The 27,292-nt window shown below is 35.9% G+C and overlaps 1 protein-coding gene across 1 annotated transcript; it reads right to left on the bottom strand.

The window, feature by feature from the left end:
• Positions 1–3,728: 3,728 nt before the first annotated feature.
• Positions 3,729–7,412, bottom strand: LOC143630129 (G-type lectin S-receptor-like serine/threonine-protein kinase At4g27290). Its single transcript, XM_077099211.1, has 7 exons — positions 5,984–7,412; positions 5,422–5,571; positions 5,188–5,327; positions 4,733–4,940; positions 4,404–4,641; positions 4,176–4,326; positions 3,729–4,073 (listed from the first exon to the last, which is right to left on the bottom strand). The coding sequence occupies exons 1-7, from the start codon at positions 7,272–7,274 to the stop codon at positions 3,765–3,767; spliced, it is 2,487 nt and encodes an 828-aa protein (XP_076955326.1). The 5' UTR covers positions 7,275–7,412; the 3' UTR covers positions 3,729–3,764.
• Between the last annotated feature and the right edge of the window lie 19,880 nt (positions 7,413–27,292).

Genomic DNA, 27,292 nt, shown 5'->3' with positions numbered 1-27,292 from the left:
ATGGAGATTGATCACATAGACTACAAAGTTTTGATGTTTCCATTTTTGTTCATTTAATGTTTTTTATTTCCTGAACGACATCCTTTTAGTGTTTTATAATACAAAGTTAACACATGCTTCTTTTTTTGTTTTTTTAATGTTTAAATATGTGATATATAAATGTGGGTTCTAATTAATAATCAAATGGGCTATTTATGGGTTGGTTCATTTGGGAATTTTAATTCTGTTTGGGTTGATTATATAGAACCATTTTTGGGCCGAGAAATTATTATATATTCGGATTGATCAAACTGAAGAAAGTCAAAATTGATCGGGTTTTCATCATTGTTTAACCATGTTCAAAACTTGTTGTTTTTATATTATTTTCAAGTCGTTTGAGAAGTTGGATTCGTGTGGTGAACTTTGAACAAATTGGATATGGATTTGGATAAAGAAGAAATAATGAGTTTTGTCATCTGATCGTTGAATCCGGTAATTCAAAATCGATTTGTGGATATTCGAGTTCTTCTCAACATATATTGCTTAAGATCCGAGAGAATGAATAAAGAAGCGGGAATTCCTTCATGAATGAAATTAGGTGGGTCATATCTTGAAGGTGTGAATTGAAACGAAGAGGCTTTGGTTTATCGGGTGATTTGTGAAGATGCGAGACACGGCTTGACAAAGTTTTGATATCACAAATTATCAAGGGGGTGACTGTAAGGCCAATAATTTGTGACTTAAGATATCAAAATGTGAAACCTGTTAAATATATTATGGTCAATTTAATACTTAAAGTGAGCAAGAAATCAGGTTTCGGGACGAGAGCTTTAGTGCACGCGTTTAACTTCAACGGGTAAGAGATTTTCTAAATATTTATGTCAAGCTATAAATAGGACATTTGTTTACTTTGTTTGTGTGTGTGTGTTTGTATGGTGTATGTAAATCACCCACCCAAGGGGAGCTCACCTTGGGTGGGATCGGTATTCGTTTATTATATGAATCTTTTACCGATTACGGGATCGTTTGTCCTTTATATTATTTTTATATTATTTACTCGATCGTTTAATTTATCGTACCCGTCTTAATAGTTTATCAAAGACAAAATTCCTTCATTGTTGGATCCAGTTTCCGGACCTACACCAAGATTGTCCATTACAAAATTCATCTGTTTATCACTATTTTCATATTCTTAACATTTAAAATTTACACTAGGCATCAAGTTTTCTTTTTGTTTTTTTCATCCTTTATCAGCAACTCTTGTTAGTTTTTTTTTTTTGGTAAACTAACATGTGCAAAACAAGTGAGGTTATTATAGTCATTTAAAACTGCATCAGGAGTATTATCCCATGAATTCTATAGTTTTGGTGAACTATGGTTAATGTGTAACGAGTTAATTAGAAGAGTATCAATATAAAAAGCTTTCTTTAATCAAACAATACGACCAATGTTAACAAAATTACAAAAATGCTAACCGCGATACCTTCCACGTTTTGTTGTGCCACTGCATTGAACCTGCATCTAAGTGTTTCCGGTATTGAATTGTTAATTGAAAACATAACAAGTGATTTGGTTTATGCAAATATGGCCTCATTTTTGGCAGCAAAAACTAAATTTAGCCTGTCATTTCAAAATATGTTTGATATTTATTCGACATAATATGGTTTCACAACACCTACACACAATTCAATGGCAACATGATCAAGTAATTCAGAAAAACACATGGATAAATTTATATAACAATTTGAGAAATGATAATAGTAAACGTTCTCGGGTAATCCAAGTAGCGAGTTCGGGAGGTATAAATGAACGGTCTTTTTGTTCCTTACGGGGACTCAAGGAGTTTTATAAATTTTGATATTTTGGCTTGGTGAAAAAAAAAACTCAATTTCCCGTCTAGTTGCCATGGCTCGATATTTACTAATCGTTCAAACTTCTACGGTAGCTTTGGAATCGGTCTTTTCTACAAGTGTCAGGGTCAGTGGCGGACCCAGGATTTTTTGCTAATGGGGTCCCATATTTTCGGTGTTCAAATTTTTCGGGTCGGTCGTTGTTCAGGTCGGGTCGAGGCGAAGAACATAATAAAAAACAATATCATAATAAAACTTTCTTTTCAATCATCACTACCTGAACGGGTCAAAATGGGTCGGGTTGACACATAAACACTTTGTTTTCCCTTTCTTAAACATTTTTGAGATAGAACCTAGATCCACCCTTTCATAAGCATGTGTTGAAAACCATTAACTTAAACTAGTGAAAAATAAAACTGATATTTTAAAGTGTTTGAATGTTTCTAAAGAAAACCATGCATAAAGTTGAAAACAATGATATGTATTTTAGAGGTGTTTGAATGTTTCCAAAGTTATCATTGCAACATTAGCAATCAAATGATTGATTAACACTAAAAATTAACACAAAAAACCAAAAACAGAGCCTTGTAAGACTTGAACCCATGACCTTTCAAAGATAAAACAAGGGACTTTCCACCAGACCACATCAACATTAATAGTATGGGTTCCAAGTATTAAATCTTATGGGGTCCTCAAAAAATTTAATATACCGCTTCTAATAAATTTTTAAAAAACATTGGTGTCCCGGGACCCCAATCCACACTATGTGGGTCCGCCCCTGGTCAGGGTGTTATCAATTGGAAAAACAAGACTTACTCCTGCCGTAATGGAAATATGTATTTTCTTGAAGGATTGATCACTTGAAAGCGTTGGTACATATTCAACACATTGTAACTCTCAAAGGCGAGCAGTCAATCAAGAAACAAAGACACATTATAGAAGTATCACTAGACGATCGTCTCCACTCTCTAAGTTTGAAGAACTCGCATACAACTTACTAGTACGCATGGACAACTATGAAGAACCAACTATATAAAAAACGTTTAGATGAGGACGACTATGCTTAACAACAAGAATAATTAATAATAAGAGACAAAAAACAAAAATATGTATTTTACTAGTCAACATTAAAAGAATGTCCATTTGACCTCTTTACGAGCGGTGTACTTTAGATGACAAAATACATTTGTTTTTTTTTCTTTATACTAATTGTCATCCAAAAACTCAGTTAAATCCAAACATGCCAAGACTTAACAGGGTTTTTGTTTAACATATTTTATTTAGTTTCTTTTTATAATAATATATTTAATTTATTTTTTAATTATAAATACTTAAATAGTATGCGTAAAAAGACTTAAATGGCCTCACATGCCAAGACTTAATGGGTTTTTGGATGCCAGTTAGTTAAAAGGACGAATCAAACAAACATGTCATTTAAAGGACAACGCCTGCAAACAAACCTTTTAAAGGACCTGATCCATAAATTGCATATGTTTAAAGAACAAAATTTGTAATTCTGTCTAAAACTACGGTTAAAATGTTGTTCTTTTTTAAAGTTGGTTCCTATATGGGTCTCTGAACCTAACCGAACCGCTTCTACAGGTTCCTGTTTCATGCTCCTTCAAACCTGTTCCAACTTTCAACATGAACCGGTTTCTACCCCCAAAACAGTTTTGACTATGTTGACTAAGTATCGGTTCGGTTTCAACCCAAACTGGTTTAGGGTTATAAACCCGAAATGTGCACCTCAACCCCCAACCCCTCTCATTTTCTGCAACCATTCACGGCCACCAACCATGCATCACTACATATATTCAAGTGAAATACCAAGAAAGAATACAAATGTGAAGTTATGTAATTGCTCATTAGGAATGGACACAGAGCCGTGTTTCATGGTATTACACAGTCCTAAAGGTGAAGTCATGTATGCACGCTTTAACGAGCATTTACCTCCGTAACAGTAAACTTGTTGCTTGAGCTTGTTGGATAAGTGCTTGAAGAGAAATCAGCAACATGTAATTTCCTTTGTGTGAAAAATGCTGGCTGCTTAGGTTTCTGCAATGCTCCCTGATCACTGCCCAACATTCGAACCACAGACGACATATCTGGCCTGTCTTCTGGACATTGTTGAACACATAACAATCCCACTTCGATTGATCTTAAAACTTCGGATGGATCACTTGGCTCATCTAAAGATGTATCCATGAGCTCCATTGACCTGCCTTCATTGTACATTCTCCATGCCTGAATATAATGTGGAAATAGTTATTTGATTGTAAAATATAGAAGTAGAGAACTATAATTAAAAATTTAAAGAGTAGTTTATGGGCCCAGTCACGAACTTACATGTCCAATAAGGTTACTGTCATGCTTTGTATGAGCGAATCCCCTGTTTCTACTCCCACTTACAATCTCAAGCACCAAAACACCAAAGCTAAAAACGTCTGATTTTGTTGAAAAAAGACCATCTAGTGCGTACTCAGGGGACATGTAGCCACTGCAGTTGGCAGAATGTTTCTAAAAGTAATAAAATGAACTTAAGAAAATATAATTAATATATAGTTAAATGCTTACTATGTACCAACAACTCTCTCTGTGCTTGCTTGAGTCTCATTTCCTCCAAAGCTTCTTGCTATGCCGAAGTCAGATATCTTAGGGTTCATGTCAAAATCTAGTAGAATATTGCTAGCTTTAAGATCTCTATGAATGATTCTTAGTCGTGAATCTTGATGCAGATAAAGAAGTCCTCGGGCAATTCCTTCTATGATGTGGAATCGCTTTGTCCAGTCAAGGAATGTGCTGTTTGTTTTATCTGCAAAACATGCAGGCTTAATTAGTTTTTTATAGTTTCAGTAGACAGGTTGTTCTTGATATTAAATCAATGGCTATTATATGACGCTGACCGAATATAAAGAAGTCTAGGCTTCTGTTTGGCAAGTATTCATAGATCAACAATTTCTCGTCTCCCTCAATGCTACATCCAAGGAGCCTAACAAGATTCCGGTGCTGAAGTTTTGAAATGCATATGACTTCATTCTTGAACTCATCAAGTCCTTGTTTGGAAGTCATGGAGAGACGCTTAACTGCAACTTCTTTCCCTTCTAGCACACCCTACGGATTATTATTTGCAATGTGAAAAAGTATACAAACATCAAAGTATGACTTCCATTTGTATCTTTTTGTTTAAATGGCATGCTTATAGTATATGATCCATATTTTATTGTGTTTAATGAATTGCAGTGTGTTTTTATTATATCTTTCAAAATGATTCTAATCTTGTGGATTAATGATTATATATGATGGGATATTTTTTTGTTTAATAGACAGAGTGCATGCAAAAAACGCTTTATACTTTTACCTTATAAACCGACCCAAATCCACCCTCTCCAAGTTTGTTTCCTAGTGAAAAACTAGCAGTAGATTGTGCTACCATGGAGAAGCTAAATAATGGTAGATCCATGACTTCTTTCTGGTTTTCACAGACATGCATAGATTCTCCTATGTATTAGAAACAAGCGAAACTTTAAACTCACAGAATCCTACCAAAGAATTGGTGTTACTCTAGTAAATTATTCAACATACAATTGCTTACCTTCTCCCGTTGGTTGTGCACGACGCCTATTTCTCAATGCATACCAGGACAATGTAGAGCACAAGCCTAAAAGAACTCCTAGACAAACTGCTATTAATATAATGAATTTGTTGTGTTTTCCTGCTCTGTTCTCGGAAACTGGTTGAGCAACTGCATGATCTTAACATAGTTACAACATTGGTGACTTGGAGATGCATAATAGCGATTAAATTAGTAAGCTTGTACAATCGATCTGTGTAGAACTTGCATTTTGTTGGAATTGAATAGGCAAAAATCTTACACCAAGACATATGTTCGATACCAAGAGATTAGAGAGGATTTCACACACAACAGTAATTTTTATATTATGGATCGAATATTCGATTGAGAGATTATAGGGTATTGATAGTGTGAAATAACCACCATAACTAACTTACCTATACTAATAACAAATTTACAATTTGCCTCACTAAACCTTATTTAAGTTTGTCATTTTCAACAAAATTTTCATAAAACGACCTTAGATAATCTTTTCTGTTAAAAAAATATACAAGTTAACCGAAATTTAGTAGGAGTTACTTACCTAGCTCAGAGGAAGACATTCTTACAAATATATCCTGACCACCGTTTCCTTCGGTTATTATTCTGATGTCTCTGAGGTCATTGTACCAAAGCAAGCAGCCGCTTCCTTCCCCTGTGATATTTGTATTTGCATAAGCCATACAACTACAATTCTTTAGGCATATTGCTTCACATTCCTTCAGGGTCATGCTCAAGTTAAACCAGGAAGTCCGTGTGTCCGGCAATTTTACTTTTAAATACCTTATAAACCCATCTGTTCCATGGCCATTTTTGCAGTCCAATGGTGTTCGCCTCACACAGCCACCAGACCAATCTAATTCATTCCAACCCTCTGGATTTCTAGGCACAAATTTAGTCTCATTGAGGCACGAACATCTCTTCGAGCTCTCACCGTTGCAGCTTCCATAAGCACCACAAATGTTGTATGTATCACAGATCCCTTTTGGTAAAGAATTGAAGAGCTGCCATTTTTTATCAGCTTCCACCCACACCGTACGTTGTAGCTCCCCGGAAGAAATCAAGGTTAACCTTGATACAACAGAATTGTTTACTATATTATAACTATAAACTTCCATTGTTTCATTAATAACCATATTGTACGTAAAGATCGTGTTCTGACTCAACTCTGAAGCGCCACTAAACCGTATACCATTCCATGGTCCGGCCCGGAATGTGATCCTATCCGGCCCTTGTTTGACTATGTTTTGAGGATAACCGTGTGCGTCAACGCTAAAGGTGAATTCACCTGGAGCTGGATCTTCGCTGCTTTTCCATGACGATAGATGGCGCTCCTTGCCCGTCAACAAGTCCCTCCCCAACTTCATTCCAGGTAAAAGAGTATCAGTTGGATTATCAAAACTTTGCCAGATAATATTCTTTTGGTTGTCTCCATCTGTCATGACTAAATTACCGATGTCGTCAAGCTTTGCAGTTGCATTTCCTGAGGATGTTGTGTTAGATGACCACAATATATCATTGGTATCGCTCATCAGGACCAGACTTCCTGGATGGACAATCTTTAACACACCCGATGATGCAACGTTGAGTGGCCGGTCTCTGTTGGCAACCCAAACCACTGTCTTAACGGATATTTTCTTATACCAAATACCAAGGTAACTATTCCCAGAGCTACCCGGCGTGAAAAAGCCAAGCTCAAAGGTTCCGGCCTGTGAAACCAATGTATCATTTTCTGTCAAAAATTGTAAATCTGAAATGACATCAATTTCAGCCATATAGATCTTCTGAATGTGGATTAAAACAAGTAAAAGAACAAATATAGCTACTCCCTCCATTAAATTTTTTTCCTCTCAAGAGTATGATAATTTTCTTTATATTTTGTTTGTTGCTTTTAGCTTCTCTCTGGCATAAGTTGGAAATGCTTTTTACACCTACCATAGTACATAGTACATGTGCTCAATTAACTGAGCCATTAAATGACGGGGTCATGATAATAGATGTCCTGTATTTTGATAAGGTTAAAAGGGTGTGATTATAACATAGCATATTTTGTTAATGGGATTCTAGAATTTCTCCTTGAATATTGAAGAATAAGGTCAGATTGATTAGAATGGATCAAATCAAATAACTTATATTAAATAGTAGTCAAAATTCGAACTCCGAAGATTATAGATGGGCTACAATGGATGTAATTCGAACTTTCAAGATTATAGCACGACTTAATAACAGGTAACTAAAGTATAATAACAACAGTTTAGTTGCGTGTAAGTGTGGTCAGTCGTACACTGTCAAAGGGTCTAACCTCGTAAGTTCCCTTTAAAGGCAACACAAAATACATTGTGGTATCCCTTTACAACTTTGTGTCCAATATCAAGAATTCAAGAAATTTTTATTTTAGACCATAATTGTGAATTAGAAAGAAAAATTAATTAAATATAAAACTTTTTCTAACAATTAGCTCTGAGCATTTTAAAGGTTGAGGTGCCAATCAGCTAAATGTGAAGTGGCCTTCTAAGAACAAGAGTAATCTAAAGAGGCAATAATAAAATTTTAAAACATGCGTTTTTTTAAGTCTTTGGTTGTTGTATTCATGTATCAGCTGCCATGAATGTGGGTATATATGGTCCCCAGTATCCTCTGTCACGCGGCAAGAAATTACTTGGTTACTAAAAGTGGACTTCTCAATGACTAGCTATCTATATTAAACGCATGTTAGTTATCATCTATCTCGGTATTTACATTATTTATTATCTTAAAAATGCCCTTTATTGAACATAGTAGAAATCTAAAACATAATCTTACAATTGAAATATATAAATACTTCTTAACATGGTTATAACAAATTAGAGTTCGTGCTAACTGTTAAAGCTTTATAGTTTATACCAATTTAGACGTCACATTGCCAGTGACGAAGCTTGGACGAGTTCGTAAATTTTCGGGCGAAAAATGTCTATTTACAATAATGCGCAAAAAAACGGGGGGGGGGGGGGGGGGGGGGGGCACTCCTGGCCCTAACGAAGCTTCGCCCTTGCACATTCCCTTTTAATGCACCATCTTTTTTTCTTGCTGTTAGAGTTCATAACTTCTTTGAGATACATGCTTAAAACTTACGTCAACTATTGTTATTGAGTTCATGAAATAGACCATCTATCAAAACATTATAAAATATATCTTGAACGAGTTAAAAGACGGAACTAGATAACTTCAAAGAAAAACATGTTTTGCAACGCGCACAATCGAGAGTACTTGCTGCCCACAATAAGAACATATGTGGTACTACATATATGCAATGATCTAACTATACTATTAAACTAATAGGCTTTAACTCAACTTCCCCTCTTCCTATTGGTTGTTGCTTAAACTTTCAATGTATACTAGGTTATTAACCCGTGTACGACACGGGTGGAAATATTTAAATTTTTGAACAAACACATGTAATTTAAAAGGACAACATAAGTTGTTATATGTTATTCGAGACGACAACATACTTTAAGTTGTAAATAATATTGGTACGAAAACTAATTATTGTGAAATACAAAGATAAACCCAAACAAAATTCAAATTACAATCTTTGAAAACATAATCAAAAGTTAAAAATGTAAAATTCATAAGCTACTAAAAAGACTTCCTCGAAAATCATATTTACTTTATTTGTAACTTTGTCTTCCTTGTTTAATATAAGAATTTTAACACCATTCTTCGCTCTTGATAAAGCTACATAGAGTTGTCGATGTGTAAACACCGGGTCTGTGAAATATATGCCAACTCTCGCTAGAGATTGACCTTGACTTTTGTTAATGGTCATTCCAAAACAGAATACAACTGGAAAAAACTACATTCTCTTCAATTTAAACGAAAGTTTCTTATCTGAAGGTGTTAAAACATAACGAATTATATAAGTGCGATAAGCAGTATTAGTACCTGAAATAACTTTTACTACAACAAAACGCTTACCCAAATTAATTACTCGCAATCTAGTTCCATCACACAAACCGTTCTTCTGATCCATATTCCTTAGTAACATTATTGGCACACCGACTTTTAAAACCAATCTATTAGTCAAAATAAGTTTAGTCTTTTTGATTTTATTTAGCATAATGTTTTTATGAAAATTTTAGTTCAAATTAAAATATAAAAAAATAATTGGTATGATCTTACTTAAAAACCAAAAAAGTGATTTTTTATATGGACGACAATTAAATTTGTGAATTTTTTTGCAAAGTATGAAAACAATATAAATTGAGTTAACCAAATACAAGTAAAAAATAATGAAGAAATATCTTTGCGCCTCTAATTAAAATAAATTGATTTGTATACACATCTTTATTAAAACATATATTTAATTGGTTTTAAGAAAATAAAATAGTATTGATTAACTATAAATTATGTTTCGTATCATTTTAAAAAAAAATAGAAAAAAGAAAAGTGTAAGCATACATTCAATGTTATTTAAAATTTGTTTATCAAAAAGGTATAATGTAGTTAATAATAAATATATTAAAAATCGTTTATAATTTTCTGTTACAAGTGCCTAAATTTAGTTAATAACATATTAATTTTTATTTACTATATTTTAGTTAATAAAAAAATATATTTAAATACAATATAGTGTATTAACGCGTTTAAAATCAAATGTTACCATTCAAAATGCTAGTAAATAGTTCAAAATACTACAAAAGAGTTCTCAAATTCGATTCTTAAAAATAGAAATAAATAAATGTATACATGATTGGAATGTATCATTAAAATTAAAGATGATCATTATTTAGCACAAATAATCAATTATAGTGAATATCTAAGATTAAATGTGTAAATACAAAGGCGATTACAAGTAAACTAATAACCCACACATTCGTCTCATTTATCCAAACAATATAAACTTTGAAATGAATGATAAAGTTTGTATTGTGAATCTCTTGGACTTGGCTGCTGCAAATTCGAATTACTTCTAACAAATGTCAAACTTGAAAAAATATATAGTTAGTAACTTACCATCAAGAAAAAAAATCATTTTTTAATTAAAATGTCTAACTTTTAAATTTAAAAGATCATATTTGTTTCGGTAAATTATACATATTCCATACACTTTATTTTGAGCTAGTTTTTCGTTAAATATTGCTCTTGACTGGCTCGTATTTGAATTTTGTTAGTTTCAAAAGACAATGAGCTATGATTATAAAATGGTTATCGAAAATATGTGTGGTTTATTTTAGGCATGCATCTTGACATTTATACATAATTATAAATTGGTCAAATAAAAAAAATGAAATTTTTTCTGTTGTTAGAAATCATCAAAATCTTTTAGATGTCATTGAGAATTGGTCAAATAATGTTTGTTGATATTGTAATACTACCAAAATTAGATTATATTGTTAGAATTTGACAAATCATAATTATAGTATTTGTTAATAAACTTTTGAATGAAGTTAAAACATACACACATGCTTTGTACATGAACAAAAACATATTATTATATAAAACTGTAATCAATAAATATATAAATTATTATTAAAGAAATTTTATTTTAAATTTTGTATAAGAGACATTCAATGACTTTGTAGTTAGATTTATTAAATCCAAAGCTATGGTTCATTTTTATGAATAAAAAGAATTAGTAAATTTCCAAAAAAAAAAATTTAGTATAGTTGTATTGTAATAGATAATTTCGACATAATTATAAAAAATTTAAAATCAAATTGGTTAATTAGTCAACTTCCAAAACATATGAAAAGTTTTATTATTTTTGAAATAATAAAATGATGTGTTTATTTTAAACAATAATTTTGACATTTAGACATAATTAAAAAAACGATCAAATATAAGAAAATGAAAAGGTTTGTTGAGGTTGAAGAGTATAGAAAGATTTAAAAGTTTATTGCGAATTGGTCAAATTATGTATTTAATCAGGTTTAAATGTGTAATGAATATTAAGAAAAAATTAAGATACAAACGTCAAAAAGTGTTAAACTAAAACTAAAAAACATTTAAAATAACATCTTAGTGAATAAGAATTAAAGTGGCTGGCTTTGGGATCATTGATACCATGTGTCTTTGCCCATTCTTTAATCTACAAACAATTATTAAAATTTTAAAAGACAAAATGTTATTTGCTTCACTTATAGCTATATATCATTTCTTAACCTCATAAGCTTATAGAACATACTTCTTATTCAATAACTTTAAACATGTTTTGTAACCTTAATTAAAAGTTTAAAATATGAATCTATAGGATTGTATAAAAAAGGAAAATACAATTAACTATAATTAATTTTTGTTTACCTTATAAAAACATGAAAATTAGAGAAATTTCAATAGAAACAATAATACATTAATTAATAATTAATTTTTGGTTAACCTAATTAAAACATGTATTATAAGAATCTTTATAAAAACGTAAAATTAAAAAAATATAATAAAGAAATATTTGTTAACTTAAATACGCGTTTCAACTAAAATCATTTTACTCGGAACTCACATTTTCCCAAACATGTTTCGATATGTGACCCGAGTCTGTTTTGACAAACATTTTTAAACAATACTACAATATAATCATTCAAAGTTTCTATATACTTTAAAATTGCTTACTTTGGCAATGCCAATATAACATGTGAATTACATATGACATTGATGCATTTGAAAACCTCATGTTCTTCAAAATAGTTGGTTGCAACCTGATAAATTATATCTCACATTACGTGAATACTAATATCAGATCGTATTAAACATTAAAGAAATAATATTAGACATTAAACATAATTCATAATGTATGATTAAATGTGACTTTTATTATTCCATAGTTCAAATTACCTCGGTGTTATAGAAAACATTAATAGTAAATCATTTAAATTTAAAATTGTTTTGAATTCGAAATTGAAAATTATGGGTATTTTAAAAACTATTTTGAATTTGAATGCGAATTTAAAATTGCTTTTGATAATTCCTACAACAGTCGATGATATAAATTTAAGTAAACATAATAAACAAATCAATATGGAAATATGTTATTAAGCTTAGTACCAAATGTTATGAAACTCGATCTCTTAATCTCTTTGTTTCGGTCAAAAATTGACAAAGTAACTTTTAATCAAATTAGTACGTGAGGTGTAGTGCTTGAACGAAAAAAGAGTGAACACAATGATTTGATTACGAGGGAAAAAGCCCTTGATTGTGAGAATCTCCGGCACAAAAACCCCCCCGGACGGTGAAAACTATCACCGTCAATTTTATTAATAACAAAAAGGTGGTTACAACTGGTGGAGCTGATAAATGATTGAATGCTATGTGATACAATGAGTGCTAGTAGCTAAAATAAGTGAAGTGTGTGTTCTAAATGATCATATCAGCTCGTTTATATAAACAAAAAGTTACAACAGAATTTCTAAGAAATCCGGGATAAACCCTAGACTAAGTCCTCCACTTTCCATTGCCTCCCACATTCAAATTGACGAAGCCTTATGAATAACCGTTGCAAACCCACGTTCTTAGGAGCACATTAAACACGTGGTTATATCTGTAAAACAAACAGAACAATAAAGGACAGTTGGATATCTCGAAGTATAATCCTCAGAATACTTGTATCGGCAGGATAGGCTGAAATCCCTAACTAACTCTCCGAATATCCCAGAGCTGAAAGAGTCTTCCAATATAGCCGCTGGAGAACTCTTCTTTGAGTCTATCCACGTTCATCAACGTTCATCCCACGTGCTAATATTAACTATAAGTGCGAGATTTCAGCATACAGTCAATATTTGACTGTTAACCATTACTTGGCCCTTACTCCTAACGGTTATATCTCATTCGACACATTTTCTTCAACACCAATCGTGTATTTCGCATGGACTAAATCAACAATGAATATCTGCAATTATAAATCAACGCCAAGAGAGAAGTATCTATTTATTAGCATTAATACTCAGGATACTAAACTTATTCGAGAATCCTGAACACATTCGGGATCCTGAGCATATTTAGGATCCTGAGCTGACCACAGATCCGACTATAAAATTTGGGCCCTAACAATTGTCCCCAAAATTTGACAGCTGTTTTTTACCAATTTCAGCTGTTAAATTTTCTAACGATAAACTGTTTTCCATGTAGCACCAAAATTTTATGATTTAGCACCGACTAAAGTTTACATCATTACGAGAATAGATCAGTCCTTCGAAATCCCTGTTGTTGTTATTAAATATTTAGAGAAAAAATTGAGTTTATTAGGAATGGAATTCTTTAATAATAGCCTAAGTTTTACCCAATAAACCAATAGCAAGTCATAAATTTCATCTTATAAATAAGACAAGTAATTTAGAATATTCATAAACAGGAAGTCATACTATAATCACATAGCAACTAACTCTGATAATGTATAGACTACCTCAACCTTATTTTCCAGAATGTTTCTTCAATTCTAAGGATACACAGATAGACCTACAATATCAACATTATCCTGAAAATAATTTCGGAAATTCTGGAGACAAGGCCTCAATAAACTGGCGATAAGGCCTAAACAAACTGGCGACAAGGCCTAACCAAACTAGCGACAAGGCCCTTAGAAGAGGTAAAAACCCCTTAAACCATAGGAATAGACTGGCAACAAGGCCCTTAGAAGAGGTGAAAACCCCTTAAACCTTAGGAATGGTACGTCTACCATTAACTTGAGATTCAGACCAATAGCTGAGGATAACGAGGTAACAAATCACTATATTTCATGTGCTGGCCCCGCCTCTCGAGCTACGGCTGAATAAACGTGCGCTACAGCCGATCTTAAGAAGAGGTGAAAACCCCTTAAACCTTAGAAGGCATTGAATAATACCTTAACTGGCGACAAGGCCCAAAGAAACTGGCGACAAAGGCCCAAATGAACTGGCAACAAGGCCCAATATATCTTGCGACAAGGGCCAAATTAACTTCATTTCATATGAGAATACCTCATGTCTTCAAGCTACAAAACAGTCAACTCTAAGTGAGGGGTGGGTGTTAGCAAGATGCTTAAGTCAGTATCTTGATTGAAGAATAATAATATTGAAAATGAATAAAAATATAAGTTCAAATACATACCTTAGCTGCTTAATACAATAGTTATCCTCGGGATAGAAATCTTACATGTAAATATTTTTTGAGGTGTATAGCATTCCAAGCCCTTAGTAGCAAGTCACCATCTAAAGTAGACAATTTGTATGCCCCCCGTCCTGCTTCTGAGTCGATCAAGTAAGGACCTTCCCATTTTGGTGCAAGCTTTCCATCCATAGGATTTGTAGTGTTCTGAAAAGCCTTTCGGAGAACCAAATCCCCTTCTTGAAATCTTCGAACTCTGATATTCTTGTTGTAGGACTTTGCTATCTTCTGTTGATAAGATGCCATTATGATCTTTGCTAAATCCCGGAGTTCTTTTACCGCATCTAGATCTTCAAGTAGACTTCGAGTATTATCTTCGGGATTTTGATGACTGACTCTGGCTATCAGGATAACCATCTCAGTAGGGATAACTGCTTCAGCTCCAAATACTAAATAAAAAGGAGTCTGACCAGTAGCATTCTTCGAAGTGGTTCTATCCGCTCAAAGAACAAAAGGTAGTTCCTCGGCCCACTTTCCTTCCTTAGACCCCAACTTTTTCTTCAGGTTATTGATAATGATTTTGTTGCTTGATTCGGCCTGTCCATTAGCCTGAGGATGGACAGGTGTTGACGTGATCATCTTTATTCCCCAACTGGAACAGAAGTTAGTTGTTCTCTTGATGATGAATTGTGAGCCATTGTCACACACTATCTCTGCCGGGATCCCAAATCTTGTCAGGATATTGCGTTTGATGAATGAGATAACTTCTTTCTCTCTGACTTGAACAAAGGCTTCTGCTTCGATCCACTTCGAGAAATAATCTGTCATAGCCATCATAAAGACTGTTCCTCCTGGACCTCTTGGTAGTTTTCCCACAATATCCATTCCCCACTTCATGAAAGGCCAAGGGATATAACAGGATACAAGGGATCTGCTGGCTGGTGCAAAATGTTGCTATGTAACTTTGGCATGCATCACATTTCTGAGAATAATTCATAGCATCCCTCTTCATCGTTGGCCAAAAGTATCATGTCCTCAGGATTTTGGAGAATAGTGCTCTGCCCCCAGTGTGATTCCCATAATCTCCTTCATGGATAGCTTCTACCTTCTCCAAGCACCTAAGATATGGTCCTGCAAGAGATTTTTTGTATAATATATCATTCATTATAGTATATGGAATTACCTTTGTACGAAAAGCTCTTGGGTTTTCATTCTTTAGGATAACTCCATCCTGAATATATCTCCTGATCGGGATAATCCAAGAATTTTCATTATCCTCAGGATTCTTGACTCTCATATCTTCATCATCTTTTGATATTTCATTGACACATTGCTCTTCTATTGCTGGGCTCAGGATATGTATGATAGGGATCTTGACACCTTCCGGTATCCTGAAGGATGAAGCTAAATAGGCTAGGGCGTCTGCTTCAACATTCTCTTCTTTAGGTACCTGTGAAATATCAAACATTTCAAAACACTTTGCTAGTTTTTTTACTAGCTCTAGATATTTCATTAGATTTTCAATGATTAGTTAATAATAATGAATCAACATTTACTTTAATAGACCTTATTTTCATGTCGATTGCTAATTGTAATCCTGCAATCAAAGCTTCATATTCTGCCTCATTATTTGTGGCTTGAAATCCGCAGGATATGGATTGAGGTATAATGTCCCCCTGTGGCGATTTCAGCCGGATCCCGAGACCTGTTCCTCTAACATTTGAAGCACCATCAGTGTATAGAGTCCACTTATCTTTGGTTTCTTCAAGTTGTTAGACTTCCAAGTCTGCCTTTTCTTTAAGTTCACTGGTGAAATCAACCACAAAGTCTGCTAATGCCTGGGATTTGATGGCAGTCCTAGGTTCATATGCTATATCATATGCACTCAGCTTCACAGCCCATTTTGCCATCGTACCTGACATTTCTTGTTTTCTCAAAACAGACTTAATAGGGTAATTAGTTTAAACACATATAGGGTGAGTTTCAAAATAGTGTCTAAGTTTAGTAGATGCCATAATAAGTGCTAAAATTAATTTCTCAAGATAAGAATACCTGATTTCAGCATCCAAAAGACTTTTTCTTACATAATATATGGGATGTTGTTGACCTTCGAGATCCTTAGCCAAAACTGCACTTACGGCATTATTTGATACAACTAGATATAGAGATAGAGATTCACCTTCCTCGGGTTTTACCAATAGAGGATCAGAAGAAAGATTAGCTTTTAAGTATGCTAAAGCTTCCTCATGCTTACTTGTCCACTCGAACCTTTTGTTTTTCCTCAGGATATCATAAAATTCTTTACACTTTTCTGAGGATTTGGATATGAATATGTTGAGCGCTGCTATTCTGCCAGTTAGGCTTTAAATATCCTTGACTGATGCCGGGGATTTCATATTCAGGATAGCTTGTATCTGCTACGGACTCACCTTTATCCCCCTTTTGGTGACCATGTATCCCAAGAATTTGCCAGCCTTTACTCCGAAATGGCATTTTGAAGGATTCAACTTCATGTTGTATTTGTCAAGGATATCAAATGCGGTCTTGAGATCTTGGAGGTGATCCTCAGCTTTCTTGGACTTCACCACCATATCATCAATATAGACCTCCATCGTGTCCCCCAGTTGCTCTTTGAACATCATGTTAACTAACCTCTGATAGGTCGCACCTGCATTTCTAAGTCCAAAGGGCATAGCAATATAACAATAAATACCTGTGGGAGTCATGAAGGCTGTGTCTTCTTGATCTGAGGGCTCCATTTGGATTTTCTGAAATCCTGAGGATGCGTTCATAAATGTCAGCATCTCGAGGCCGGCTATAGCCTCTACCATCGAATCGATGTGTGGTAGAAGGAATGGATCTTTAGGACAGGCCTTATTCAAGTCTGTGAAATCTACACAGACTCTCCATTTGTCGTTCTTCTTCTGTACAACCACCACATTTGCTAACCATCGGGGATATTGAACTTCCCTAATCATTTTTTCCTTCAAGAGTCTTTCTACTTCCTCTTGAATGATTATGTTTCTTTCAGGTGCAAACTTTCTTCTCTTTAGAAGGCTTGGCCATAAAAAATTATCGATTCCAAGTTTATGTGTTATAATATCTTTGGAAATACCTGTCATATCTTCATGTTTCCACGCAAATGTTGACAGCCTTGACTTGAGGAAATCGAGCAAAGTCGACTAAATATCCTCAGGAATGCTCGTTCCTATCAGCACTTTGACTTCAGGATCTTTGGGATAAAGAGGTACTTCTTTAATTTCTTGTTTCCTGGCCTCCATTACGTTCGTGCAGGCTTCTATAATTTCTACGCCTGCTGGGGTTTGGCAGTACACTTCATAGAAGAGGTGTAGCAATTCTTTGCATCTTGTTGATCACTGATGATTTTGACAACTCCCCATGGACTTGGGAGTTTCACACATTGGTGATAAGTGAAGGGTACTACTTTCATGTCATGTATCCATGGCCTGCCTAATATAATATTGCAACAAGATAAAGAGTCAATAATACAAAATTTTTGCATTTTATTTATCCCTTCGACATATATTGGGAGCTTGATCTCCCCAATAGTGTTCTTAGTTTCTCCACTGAATCTAACCAATACTGAGGAACTGGGGACGATCTCATCTTCAGGAATATTCATAATTTTCAGCACGTCTAATTGAATAATGTTGAAAGAGCTTCCGCCGTCTATGATGATCATGCGTACATAATGGTTAGCCACATATAAAGTGTTTCGGTCAAAAATTGACAAAGCAACTTTTGATCAAATTAGTGCGTGAGGTGAAGTGCTTGTTGATAATAAGATCGAACACAAAGATATGATTACGAAGGAAAAAACCCTTGATTTTGATAATCTTCGTTTCGGTCAAGAGTTTACAACGTAATCTTTAGTCGAATCTCTTCGGTTAAAGATTATGAAGTTAACTTTTGGTCGAATTAACGCTTGATTATTATGATCTCCGGCACAAAAAACCCCCGGACGGTGAAAACTATCACCGTCGATATTATTAATAACAAAATCGGTGATTACAAGGGTTGGAGCTGATAAGTGATCGTGATCTAAGTGATACAATGAATACTAGCAGCTAAACAAGTGAATTGTGTGTCCCCTAATGATATTATCAGCTCATATATATAATAATAGATTACAACTGTTATCCCGGGAAATCCGCCTTTGTCTTTAATGCTTTGATTACGTGGTTTAATGGCTTTAAATGCGAAGTTAAGTCTCTTAGCCATTACTCCTCACGTCTTTGATTGATTCTTTAAGGAGTCACTTGTCAAACATAGTCCCATCTGCGAAATAACTTCAAATATTCGAGGATAATACAACAGTTAGCAATTATCGGGGATACTGAATATTGAAAACCTGTTAGTAAATCCAGGATCCTTAACCATAGAAATGATTCCTGATAATAATAGAGTTCTTCCACGTACTAATATTAACCATAAGTGCAATATTTCAGCATACAGTCAATATTTGACCATTGACCATTAATTGGCCTTTACTCCTAACGGTTATAACACATTTTGACGTGTTTTCTTCAACCACCAACCGTGTATTTCGCATGGACTAAATCAACAATTAATATCTGCAATTATAAATCAACACCAAGAGAGAAATATCTTTTTATGAGTGTTAATACTCAAGATATTAAACTTAATCAAGAATTCTGAACATATTCGGAATCCTGAGCATAGATCCGACTATAAAATTTGGGCCCTAACAATTGCCCCCAAAATTTGACAGCTGTTTTTACCAATTTCAGCTGTTAAATTTTCTAATGATAAACTGTTTTCCAAGTAGCACCAAAATTTTATGATTTAGCACCGACTAAAGTTGACATCATTACGAGAATAGATAGTCCTTCGAAATCCCTGTTTATTAAATCTTTAGAGAAAAAACTGAGTTTATTAGGAATAAAAAATTTCTTAGTAATAGTTTAAGTTTTACTAATAAACCGATATCAAGTCATAAACTTTGTCTTGTAAATAATACGAAAGATAAAATATTCACAAATAGTAAATCATACCAGAACCATGTATCAATTAACCTGGAAATTGTCTAGACCAACTTATCCTTGCAATAAGACCATTGTTTAGAATATTCTTCTAATCCTGGGTATATAGCAATAGAATTGTGACATTAGCATTATCCTGAAAATATTTTTCGAAATTCTGGCGACAAGGCCCTTTAGAAAATATGAAAAGTCTCTTAAACCATTAGAAACGAACTTGCGACAAGGCCTTTTAGAAGATGTAAATCTTTTAAACCTTAAGAATAAACTGGCGACGAGGCCCTTTAGAAGAGATGTAAACCTTTTTAACCTTAGATTATGGTACGTCTACCATAAACTTGTGATTCAAACCAATAGCCAAGGATAACGAGGTAACAAGTCACTATATTTCATGTGCTGGCCCCGCCTCTCAAACTAAGGCCGAATAAATCATGCGCTACAGGCGTCTTAAGAAGAGATGAAGATCCATTAAACCTCAAGATCCAAACCAATAGTCGAGGATAACGAGATAACAAGCCACTATATTTCATGTGCTGGCCCCGCCTCTCAAACTAAGACTGAATAAACGTGCTCTACAGGTGACTTAAGAAGAGATGAAAATCCCTCAAACCTTAGAAGAGGTGAAAACCCCTTATACCTTAAGGATAAGCTGGCGACGAGGCCTTCAAATACTGGCGACGAAGGCCCAAGTTAACTTTATTCTCTCATGTCTACAAAACAATCAATTCTAAGTGAGGGGTGGGTGTTAGCCTTTCTAACACCCCTCCGATGCTTAAGTCAGTACCTTGTTTGAAGAATATTAAAAATGAATAAAAGTATAAGTTTGAGTACATACCTTGACTGTTAAGTATAACAGTTATCCTCGGGATAAAAGTCTTACATGAAATATTTCTTGAGTTGTATGCATTCTAAGCCCTTGGTAGTAAGTCACCATCCAAAGTAGACAATTTGTATGCCCCCTTTCCTGCTTCTGAGTCGATCAAGTAAGGACCTTCCCACTTTGGTGCAAGCTTTCCATCCTTAGGATTGGTAGTATTCTGAAAAGCTTTTCGGAGAACCAAATCCCCTTCTTGAAACCTTCGAACTTTGATATTCTTGTTGTAGGACTTTGCTATCTTCTGTTGATAAGAAGCCATTCTGATCTTTGCCAAATCCCGGAGTTCTTCTACCGCATCTAGATCTTCAAGTAGACTTCGAGTATTATCTTCAGGATTTTGATGAGTGACTCTGGCCGTCGGGATAACCATTTCTGTGGGGATAACTGCTTCAGCTCCAAACACTAATGAGAAAGGAGTCTGAACAGTAGCATTCTTCGAAGTGGTTAAATCTACCCAAATAACGAAAGGTAGTTCCTCGGCCCACTTTCCTTTCTTAGACCACAACTTTTTCTTCAGGTTATTGATGATGATTTTGTTGCTTGATTCGGCCTGTCCATTAGCCTGAGGGTGTACAGGTGTTGATGTGATCATCTTGATTCCCCAACTGGCACAGAAGTTAGTTGTTCTCTTGCCGATGAATTGCGAGCCATTGTCACATACTATCTCTGTCGGGATCCCAAATCTTGTCAGGATATTGCGCTTGATGAATGAGATAACTTCTTTTTCTCTTACTTGAACAAAGGCTTCCTCTTCGATCCACTTCGAGAAATAATCTGTCATAGCCAACATAAAGACTTTTTCTCCTGGAGCTCTTGGTAGTTTCCCCACAATATCCATTCCCCACTTCATAAAAGGCCAAGGGGATATAATAGGATATAATGGTTCTGCTGGCTGGTGCAAAATGTTGCTATGTCTCTGGTATGCATCACATTTCTAAGAATAATTCATAGCATCCTCTTCATCATTGGCCAGAAATACCCCGTCCTCAGGATTTTGGAGAATAGTGCTCTGCCCCCAGTGTGATTCCCACAATCTCCATCATGGATATCTTGAAGAACTTCTTGAGCTTCTGCCTTCTCCAAGCACCTAAGATATGGTCCTGCAAGAGATTTTCTGTATAATATATCATTCATTATAGTATATGGGATTACCTTTGTGCGAAAAGCTCTTGGGTTTTCATCCTTGGGGGTAACTCCATCCTGAATATATTTCCTGATCGGGATAATCCAAGAATCTTCATTATCCTCAGGATTCGTGACTCTTGTATCTCTACCATCTTCTGTTATTTCATTGACACCTTGTTCTTCTATTGCTGGGCTCAAGATATGTACGATAGGGATCTTGACACCATCTGGTATCCTGAAGGATGAAGCTAAATATGCTAGGGCGTCTACTTCGACATTCTCATCCCTAGGTACCTGCGAAATATCAAACATTTCGAAACACTTTGCTAGCCTTTTGACTAGCTCTAGATATTTCATTAGTCTTTTTCCACTAACAGTATATGAACAATTAAAATGATTAGTTAATAACAATGAATCAACATGTACTTGAATAAACTTGACTTTCATGTCGATTGCTAGTTGTAATCCTGCTATCAAAGCTTCATATTCTGCCTCATTATTTGTGGCTTGAAATCCGCAGGATATGGATTGAGGTATAATGTCCCCCTGTGGCGATTTCAGAAGAATCCCGAGACCTGTTCCTCGAACAGTTGAAGCACCATCAGTGTATAGAGTCCACTTATCTTTGGTTTCTTCAAGTTGTTAGACTTCCAAGTCTGCCTTTTCTTTAAGTTCACTGGTGAAATCAGCCACAATGTCTGCTAATGCCTGGGATTTGATAGCAGTCCTAGGTTCATATGTTATATCATATGCACTTAGCTTTACTGCCCATTTTGCCATTCTACCTGACATTTCTGGTTTTCTCAAAACAGACTTAATAGGATAATTAGTTTTAACACATATAGGGTGAGTTTCAAAATAATGTCTAAGTTTAGTAGATGCCATAATAAGTGCTAAAATTAATTTCTCAAGATAAGAGTACCTGGTCTCAGCATCCAAAAGACTTTTACTTACATAATATATGGGATGTTATTGACCTTCGAGATCCTTAGCCAAAACTACACTTATAGCATTATTTGATACAGCAAGATATAGAGATAGGGACTCACATTCCTCGGGTTTTACCAGTAGAGGAGCAGAAGAAAGATAAGCTTTTAAGGACGCTAAAGCCTCCTCATTCTTACCGGTCCATTCGAACCTTTTGTTTTTCCTCAGGATATCATAAAAGTCTTTACATTTTTCTGAGGATTTGGATATGAATCTGTTGAGCGCCGCTATCCTGCCGGTTAGCTTTTGAACATCCTTGACTGATTCTGGGGATTTCAGATTCAGGATAGCATGTATCTGCTTCGGACTTGCCTCTATCCCCCTTTTGGTGACCATGTATCCCAAGAATTTGCCATCCTTCACTCCGAAATGGCATTTTGAAGGATTCAGCTTCATGTTGTATTTGTCAAGGATATCGAATGCGGTCTTGAGATCTTGGAGGTGATCCTCAACTTTCTTGGACTTCACCACCATGTCATCAATATAGACCTCCATCGTGTCCCCCAGTTCCTCTTTGAACATCAAGTTAACTAACCTCTGATAGGTTGCACCTGCATTTCTAAGTCCAAAGGGCATAGCAATATAACAATAAATACCTGTGGGAGTCATGAAGGCAGTATCTTCCTGATCTGAGGGCTCCATCTGGATTTGCTGAAATCCTGAGGATGCGTCCATAAATGTCAGCATCTCGTGGCTGGCTGTAGCGTCTACCATCGAATCAATGTGTGGTAGAGGGAATGGATATTTAGGATAAGCCTTATTCAAGTCCGTGAAATCTACACAAACTCTCCATTTGCCATTCTTTTTCTGTACAACCATCACATTTGCTAACCATCAGGGATATTGAACTTCCCTAATCGTTTTTGCCTTCAAGAGTCTTTCTACTTCTTCTTGAATAATTATATTTCTTTCAGGTGCAAATTTTTTTCTTTTTTGATGGATTGGCCTGAAAGAATTATCAATTCCAAGTTTATGTGTTATAATATCTTTAGAAATACCTGTCATATCTTCATGTTTCCATGCAAATGTTGACAGCCTTGATTTGAGGAAATCGAGCAATTTTGACTCAATATCCTCAGGAATGCTAGTTCCAATCAGCACTTTGACTTCTGGATCCTCGGGATAAAGAGGTACTTCTTTAATTTCTTTTTCCCTGGCCTCCATTACGCCTCGTGGTGGCTTCTGTAATTGCTATGTCTGCTGGGGTTTAGAAGTGCCCTTCATGGAAGAGGTGTAGCAATTCTTCGCGTCTTGTTGGTCACTGATAATTTTGGTAACTCCCCACGGACTTGGTAGTTTCACGCATTGGTGATAAGTGGATGGTACCGCTTTCATGTCATGTATCCAGGGTCTGCCTAATATAATATTGCAACAAGATAAACAGTCAATACCACAAAATTTTTGCATTTTATTTACCCCTTCGACATATATTGGGAGCTTAATCTCCCCAATAGTGTTCTTAGTTTCTCCACTGAATCCAACCAATACTGAGGAAATGGGGTTGATCTCATCCTCAGGAATATTCATCTTTTTCAGCACGTCTAATTGAATAATGTTGACAGAGCTTCCGCAATCTATAAGGATCCTGCGAACATAATGGTTAGCCACATATAAAGTTATTACCAAACTATCATGATGAGGATCCTGAACATCGACTCTATCACTTTCATCGAAGGATATAATCCTCTCTTGAGTGAGAACAGATGTCTTTGTTGGCCTATCAACCACTTCCAACTTTCTTTGGTCAGCATTTCTCTTTGCAGCAGAGTAGGAGTTTCCACTGATGTCGGATCCTCCGGATATGAACATGATTGTTCTTGCATCCGTTGGTGGAGGAGTCAGCTTTTCAGGAATTTTCTCGGGATCCTGCTCTCTTTCCTTCTTCTTGCCAAGTAGCTCTTTCAAGTGGCCCTTGCTGAGAAGATAGCTGATCTCCCTTCTGAGTGCAATGCAATCATCAGTCAAGTGCCCAAAGTCTTCGTGGAAGGCACACCATTTTGATTTGTCTTTCCAGGTTCCTGTAGAGATGGCCAAAAAAACCGGTTGGGGAACCGGTTTACCGGTTTAAACCGGAAACCGGTTTTTACGAAAACCGGTTTTTTAAAAACCGATTTGACCGGTTTACAAACCGCCGGTTCGTATATCGGTTACAAGTTCTAGAGAAAAAATCGGATACTGAACCGGTTATGGAAAAAACCGGTTAATTTTAAAACCGGTTATTATGAAAAAAACCGGTTATTAACCGGTTATTTTAAAAAAAACCGGTTATTAACCGGTTCTAACCGGTTTCTAAACCGGTCCTAACCGGTTAGACCGGTCCGAGTTTTGCACCAAAATAACCGGTTAATAAACCTGTCCGGTTATTTAAAAACCGGTTTTTTTCCAGGCCAAGAAAAACCGGTCCGGTTATTAACCGAACCGGTTTTTTAAAAAAAAACCGATTTGTGCACCTCTAGGTTCCTGGTCTCTCCATTTTCCTTGGCCACCTAGCTTTCTCACGTAAATCCTGCATGGCACACATTAATCCACCAATATCAACAGAAAAACAATATTCAGAGATCTTAGGATATTCTTCATCATTTTCCTCATCTACTACATTAATCCTGGAGTTATCAGGCTTGTAGTAAGGTTTTGCTCGATACGATTTTCCCGGGGATTCGGATTTCCTGTTCGTCTGATCATACCTCGGGATATCGTCCTTAAAGTTTTTCTTGTCGTCTTCTAGCCTAATAAACCTCAGAGCTCTGCTTCTTGCTTCATCTAAGACCTGCATGGAGTCATAACGAGATCATCATAGAAGGAGGAGCCCTTTTCTAACCCCAACTTGAGAGCTTCCACTGCTGAAGCTGGGTTTAGATTCGGAATTTCCAGCGACTCCTAACTAAACATGGTAATAAAATCTCTCAAGGATTCCCCAGGATTATGGGTAACCCTATAAAGATCACTTGTCATTTTCTCAAAAGTTCAACTGCAAGAAAACTGGTTATTAAACATGTTAACTAAATGAGAAAAAGAATTGATAGTGTTAGGAGGAATACTCAGTAGCCATTTCATGGCTGCTCCGGTCAAGGTAGACCCAAACCCTTTGCAAAGACATACCTCTTTGATTTCCATAGGGATTGGATTGATCTCCATACGTTCTCTATATTGTGCGACGTATTCCTCGGGATCCATTGAGCCATCATATAGTTTCATATTTGGAGTTTGAAACCGTTTTGGGATCTGTACGTTGCTAATTGATGGCACAAACCGGGATATCCTGTGACTATCAGTGGGAACTTCAGCTATGGGACAGATTATGCCGGGGACGTTCGATATCATGTTCTTAAGCTTCTGCAATTCTCGGGCTAAACCCGAACTTATGCCTGCATCCTGCAAAAATCCTTGATTAGCATTAAATGGAATCGTATTGAAAGAGTTACCCTGATTAACATTCTGAGGAACGGTCTGGGCGTTGTAGCTCGTATTCCCAAACATAGTATTTCCAAGGTTGGTAAACGGAGCAGTTGGAGCATTAGCCTGCATCGGGATAAAGTCTCCCTGGTGCACATCAGAGGATCCCGAGGGCTGCTGAGCTTGAGCTAATCCTAAAGATACCGCCTGCTGATAAGGACCTGCCTGATGGAACAATCCTGCGGATTCGGACTGTTGGAACAATCCTAAGATCCAGACTGTTGGAACAATCCTGAGGGTCCTCCCGGTTGTGACAATCCTGAGGATCCTGCATGTTGAAAAGGCCCAACGGATGACGCATACGGGTATCCTTGGGATCCAGATAAGTGCAATCCCACATACCCCAAATGCTGGAAAGATAGGGGTCCAGAGTTGTATGCCGTGGTTGGATCTGGATGCACCAATCCTGAGGATCCTGTAGGAGTGGAATCCAGAGATCTCGGGATTAGTGGAGTGAATTCTTCCACCGGCTTCTTGGACTTCTTGAAATCTTCCAGTTCCCTTACGAGCATCTGGTTGGTCTTGTTCTGTCGATCCATCTGTTCCTGTAGTCGTTTATACAAAGACAGACGGTCGTTGTTGGATACCATGACGGGATCCTAGGGAGATGGCCTCGAACCTGAGAACACAGGAGTAGCAGGTTTCTTCTGAGCATTGTCAGGCTTCTTCGGGATAACACCAGCAGGAGGAGGAGGCATGGGTGGCCTCCCGGAGGATTCTGAAGCTGCGGCAGAAGAAGAAACAATCTTGGGTTGTGAAGACATATTGTGGATATTGATAGTAAGGTTTCGTTTGAGAGTGAATAATGATCAAAGCAACGTTTTCCCCACGGTGGACGCCAAATTGTTTCGGTCAAAAATTGACAAAGCAACTTTTGATCAAATTAGTGCGTGAGGTGAAGTGCTTGTTGATAATAAGATCGAACACAAAGATATGATTACGAAGGAAAAAACCCTTGATTTTGATAATCTTCGTTTCGGTCAAGAGTTTACAACGTAATCTTTAGTCGAATCTCTTCGGTTAAAGATTATGAACTTAACTTTTGGTCGAATTAACGCTTGATTATTATGATCTCTGGCACAAAAAACCCACGGACGGTGAAAACTATCACCGTCGATATTATTAATAACAAAATCGGTGATTACAAGGGTTGGAGCTGATAAGTGATCGTGAGCTAAGTGATACAATGAATACTAGCAGCTAAACAAGTGAATTGTGTGTCCCCTAATGATATTATCAGCTCATATATAATAAAAGATCACAACTGTTATCCCGGGAAATCCGCCTTTGTCTTTAATGCTTTGATTACGTGGTTTAATGGCTTTAAATGCGAAGTTAA

The sequence above is a fragment of the Bidens hawaiensis genome, unplaced genomic scaffold (genome assembly GCF_021521415.1).
Source record: "Bidens hawaiensis isolate Kalapana, Puna unplaced genomic scaffold, B.hawaiensis_p1.1 tig00005567_1, whole genome shotgun sequence".
In the NCBI taxonomy this organism is placed as follows: Eukaryota; Viridiplantae; Streptophyta; class Magnoliopsida; order Asterales; family Asteraceae; genus Bidens; species Bidens hawaiensis.
The sequence above is the reverse complement of the archived record's forward strand: the minus strand, read 5'-3'. Positions and strand labels throughout refer to the sequence as shown.